Here is a 5,754-nt window from a genome sequence, read left to right as displayed (position 1 = left end):
GTGGTTCCCAAAGTTTTTCGATTCTACCAGCTTGCCGCCTTAATAATCTTCTCTACTATACGCACAAGGCCTGGATTTTGTGAGAAGGGAGACAGTCGATCACATCGACCCCAGTATGCAACTGGTACTTAGTTCATCGATCCCGAAAGGAATTTGGTAGACGGAAACTGAAAGAAGCTCGTCGAGCGTGTGCGTGTATATGCACGTACATACATACCTATTTCTTTACTACCCGCAAGGGGCTAAACAGAGAGAGGACAAACAAAGACAGACAAACGGATTAAGTCGATTACATTGACCACAGTGCGTAACTGGTACTTATTTAATCGACCCCAAAAGGATGAAAGGCAAAGTCAACCTCGGCAGAATTTGAACACAGAACGTAGCGGCAGACGAAATGCAGCTAAGCATTTCGTCCGGCGTGCTAACGTTTCTGCCAGCTCGCCGCACGTGCATACATACAGGCGTGGCTATATAGTAAGAAGCTTGCTTCCCAACCACATGGTTCTGGGTTCAGTCCTACTGCGTAGCACCCTGCGCAAGTGTCTTCCTCTATAGCCTCGGGCCAACCAAAGCCTTGTGAGTCAAATTGGTAAACGGAAACTAAAAGAAGGTGTTGGCATGTTTACATCTCCGTAACCTCGCGCTTCAGCAAAAGAGACCGAAAAAATGTACTAGGCTTAAGAATAAGGCCTGGGGTAGAATTATTCGACAAAAACACTTCAAAGTGGTGCTCCTGTATGGCCGCAGTCACATGACTAAAGCAAGAAGAAAATAAAATATTGAACTGTTCACTTACCAGTACTTCGCCGCCATTCGTACCAACGGCTAAAGATTTCCCGCTCAGGTTCCAAGACAAAGCTGTTAGAAACGCGCGCTCGTATTCGGAGAAATTGACGCGAATCCGCCGACAGGTGCCCTTCTCGGCACACCACACGTACACCGTTTGTTTCAGAGTTACAGCGAGGTAATTACTGCAGTTCCAATCCAATATATTGGTATCTATAAAAAATATAAAATATATATAATGTGCAGGAGTGACTGTGTGGTAAGTAGCTTGCTTCCCAACCACATGGTTCCAGGTTCAGTCCCACCGCGTGGCACCTTGGGCAAACTATAAGCCCGTGTCCGTCGTGTATGTGTGTGTGTGTATGTATATATATATATATAATATATATATATATATATATATATATATATATATATATATATACATACACACACACACACAAAATTATATATATACAAATTTAAAGGACTGACCACTAAAAGTGGACGGTCAACATGCTAGATATAGACGTCAAAATCGCTATTTTCCACGAAGAATGTGGAAGACGTCTATATCTAGCATGTTGACCGTCCACTTTTAGTGGTCAGTCCTTTAAATTTTGTATGTAAAAATATTTTAATCTTCGGATTTCTTTAATATGCTAGGCCACTGGTTTTAATTAATTAATATCAATTTCAACCCTTATTCAATTATATATATATATATATATATATATATATATAATCCCCATATTCCCCTCACACACACCACACCTACACACACTAACCACTTCCCAGCACCAACAGCAGGCACCATCATCCATACATCCACACGTTACAGACGCACACACATACACACATCCACACACCTTCGTTTTGGGATCACCAATACTTTATCTCCTTTATCGACCGGAAGGATATTCCGTCGCAGTTGTACCCAAAATGGGTAACGTGAAATGAATTGATTTGCTCAAGAACACAACGCGCTACCTGCTCTTGGAATCGAACCCACGATCAAGCGACCGTGAGTGCAATAGCTTGACCACTAAACCATGCACCGTCATCCTAAAATCATTATACTGAAAGAAAAAAGATATGAGAGAGAAAGAGACTAGAATATAACCGCTGTATTGATTTATCCAAGGCTTGCGTGTTCGTTACTCGAGACACCGTTCGTCACCCGAGACGCTTAATGTTCTAAAAACTGTTCGTAAACCGATTTGTTCCTTGTGAGAGGCGTTCGTAAACCGAGGTTCCACCGTAGCAAAATTCTACTTTTGTTTTTGACCTTTTAGTATTTTTAATCCGTTAATCTTATATTCCAAAACACGTTTCGTCAATTCTTGCTAGAAATATTAAATTTTTCTAAGTTAAAAGTTATTTAACACTTTTATTTTTCCGTTTGGTTTTGGTGTTTTTGTGTTTGTTTTTGTTTTTTTTTTTCATGAGAATTGTGGCGGTAGAGTGTGATGCAGAATAGAAGAATGATATTTTCATTTATTAGAACAGTGAAAACAAAACAAAACAAATAACCACAATAATTGTAAGACACCATACTTGTTGATTAGCAAAGAAGTGAAAGCCGAGAGACTGGAAGCTTCCTGATAGCGACATAGGATCAAAGCCTTTCTCACAGAAACCACCAAAAGCATGGAATGAAGCCGCATTCGCTAATCGTAGAACGTGGGGGAGATTCGCAAATAATTAACCGCATTGTCTCTGGCTACTCAGTCTTTTTGTCTTTTGGGGGTGGGGTGAGCTGTTCGCCATTGGATTGCGGCCATGCTGGGGCACCGCCTTGAAGAATTTTTAGTCGAATGAATCGATCCAAATATTTGTCTGATTTTTTTTGCTTTGTTTTAGTCTTTGTTTTATATTATTTCAAGCCCGGTACTTTTTCTATCGATCCTTTTGCCGAACCGCTACCTTACGGGGACATAAACACAGCAACACAGAGCGTCAAACGGTGGTGAGGCCCAAAGACACAAAGACACACAAACAGAGAGAGAAAGAGAGAGAGAAGACAGACAAGACGGGCTTCTTTCAGTTTCCGTCTACCAAATCCACTCACAAGGCTTTGGTCGGCCCGAGGCTATATTAGGAGACACTTGCCCAAGGTATCACGCTGTGGGACTGAAGCCGGAACCATGTGGTTGCGAAGCAATCCTCTTACTACACAAATACGTCTGCGCCGAACAACAGAATAAAGAGTTTACGTGCATGGCAAAGTCGGGGGTTTTCATACACTAGAAATGAAACTGGTATTTTGAAATACCAATTCCAAGCCTCACAATTGCCTGGCCCAGCCCTTCCCCCCCCCCCCCAGATTGTCAGTCCTCTATAATATTCCTTCTGGTCAAGGATATGAGACATTTTGGCGCCGTCTATGTGGCGTCGCTGATTTGATACTGACTTGTCATCAGACTGGAGTAAAGATTGTTTGCCAACATAACATGGCAGTCCTGGTTTAGGACGAATGTTGCTGTAATTTTAGCCCCAGGAGACATCGTCTACAGCTGTCTATACGATGCTATCTGTGTCCTTATATTTTCGAACAAGGGAATCTAGCGCCCCCACTCTGCTCAAAACAATATCTGTGTATCGCCATTTTCGGGTTATTTCCCTTCATCAGACGTTTTACTGTTTCTCTCTCTCTCTCTCTCTCTCTCTGTATGAGCTTCTAGTCATGCTCGAATGCACGTGAGCATCTAGTTATACTCGCATGTGTGTGTGCATGTGTCTCTCCCTCCCTCACATTTCCTCTATCCGTACGCGTATACTACTTGGTGCGTGCACGTGTATGTATGGTTTTAGGTGTTTGCCTCTAATGTACTGCAGCCGTGCCAAATCTCCAACGTCCAAACAGCTGCGCCAAACTGCCAGCGCCCACATGCCTTATTCCACTGATCGTGCTCTTCCTACAGCCATCATCTTGGAGCTGCTCAAACTGACCAGCCACCATCTTGATTTCTTTGGTCTCGATGGGATTATGAAGGCTACGAGCACAACACCTTCCGCCAGACCTTATATGCGCACATGCACGATTATCAACTGTGGCAATAAATCTATCCCGTATAAGTGGAAGTTGACATAAAAATATACAAGATTTCTCATCAACACCCACCGAACTTTTCTAGAACAAGCTTAAATAACACTTATATAATAACAGACTCATTTCGAACAAAAAACCCTACTTTTGTATACCATCCTAGATTAAGGAAGCAAAAAGCAACGCACAAAGGAGAATTCAGCATAAATAAAACTATCAATACCTCGTGTTGTGAGCGAGTTAAACGATTTCCTCTACGCATGTATAGCCACAATAATAGAAGAATGCAGAGCTAAATAAACATCGTATTATTGCGAAACATAGGAGTCACTAAGATAAAATAGACAAGTGGAAGAGTAGATTAAAGTGCAGAATATGCATTCGAGGTTACGGCGAAAGTAAAGCAATACAGATGGCAGTTAATAAGCTTTCCAGAAGAATAAAGAAAGTATACATATATATACCGCGTGTGGAAAGTAAAAAAGGAATATAATAAAGAAGCAAAATGGCTGCAAACAACACTCGAATATTAAAAGACAAAAAAAAAACCAAAGAAAATCCGCGTTAAATAATAGATTAAAAAGGTAAAGCGTTAGGGAAAATTGGCTCACTAGAACAAAAATAGAGAAATATTGCCTTTGATAATAACCGCCAAAAAGATCTATACGACAATACGCGGTAGCAACATGGATGATAAGAACCCTCGATAAACAAAAAGTGGAAATATTTGGGAAAGGTGGGTTTTTTTTTGGCGGGGGAAAATGAAGAATACCGAAAAACGATATTGGACAGAAAACTATACGGCACGTTGTGCGGCAGCTCTACATTAGCCGCCCCAACCGCCACCACAGTACAGCAATGGTACCTGAATTGATTCAGCTTTACGTTAATGTATCTAGTTTCGGTCATTGGAATGCAGCCATGCTGGGGCACTGTTTTGAAGTTTTTTTTTTTTTAAGTCGATCAGATCTACACCTGTACTTGTCTTTACAATTCTGATACTTATTCTATCGGACTATGTTGTCAGTCCGCTAAGTTACGGGGTTTGTAAACGAACCAACACTGGTGGCCGAATGCCGGCGCGTGACAGACAGGCGCAAAGGCACACATTCGTATATAAACATATACTCTCACACACACACACATTCAAACGAACAAGTTTCCACATAGTTTGTTTACCAAACACGCTCACAAAGCATTGGTTCGCTTGGAACTATGACAGAATGCATAGACAACCTTAGAAATCTACATTGTGTTGATGTGGAAGTTTTCAAGGAATTTTTGGACAGGTTTCTATCTGAGATACCAAATGAACCCGCATCGCGGCAGGAGACGGAAAGAAGAGCAGCTCCGCCCAACTCGCTACCTCACCAAAAGCAATACCGGTAACAACACCGAGTAACTACAGGTGGTACACCAGCATGACCTCAGGCCTGGGCTGAACCAGTGATATATATATATATATATATATATATATATATATATATATATATATATCTCCCAATATAAATTTGAATGATGTTTATCTGTCCGTTGCGTTTTTATGTTCGTTAACTCCTAGACCGTTGGTGCAAGGACTACGAAACTCAAACCAGCAACTCCCCTAACCCCTGGGAATATCCTAACGGGGTTTATTTTTTTCAAGGGCCGCCTAATTAGGACTCCACTGCTCCCACCTTAATTTTACTGCATTTTAAACTAAACACGTGGCACTGGCGACCATATCGAAGCAATGACAATGAATTTCATACCATGAACTCCCAAGAAGTATTATAAGGAGGTTCAATTTCTGAAGGGCCGCTTAAATGGGACCCCACTGACTCCCTTATTTTTTCTGCATTTACCTCACTCCTACGCTTATTGATTAAACAATGCTCAGCAGCAGTGCTTAGCACATTTGCAGAAATAAGTTTGAGCATTCTAAATACCTTCACGTA

General features: G+C 41.4%; 1 protein-coding gene across 1 annotated transcript in view; it reads right to left on the bottom strand.

The window, feature by feature from the left end:
• Positions 1-5,754, bottom strand: part of LOC115223698 (cell division cycle 20.5, cofactor of APC complex-like) — a 16,897-nt gene that overhangs the window by 1,402 nt on the left and 9,741 nt on the right. The window contains exon 3 of the mRNA XM_029794372.1: positions 800-1,002. Within this exon, the coding sequence (XP_029650232.1) occupies positions 800-1,002 (203 nt within the window). The remainder of the gene's footprint in view (positions 1-799; positions 1,003-5,754) is intronic.

The sequence above is a fragment of the Octopus sinensis genome, linkage group LG23, assembly GCF_006345805.1.
Source record: "Octopus sinensis linkage group LG23, ASM634580v1, whole genome shotgun sequence".
Lineage (NCBI taxonomy): Eukaryota > Metazoa > Mollusca > Cephalopoda > Octopoda > Octopodidae > Octopus > Octopus sinensis.
Note: the sequence above shows the minus strand (reverse complement) of the source record. Positions and strands in the feature narration are given on the sequence as shown.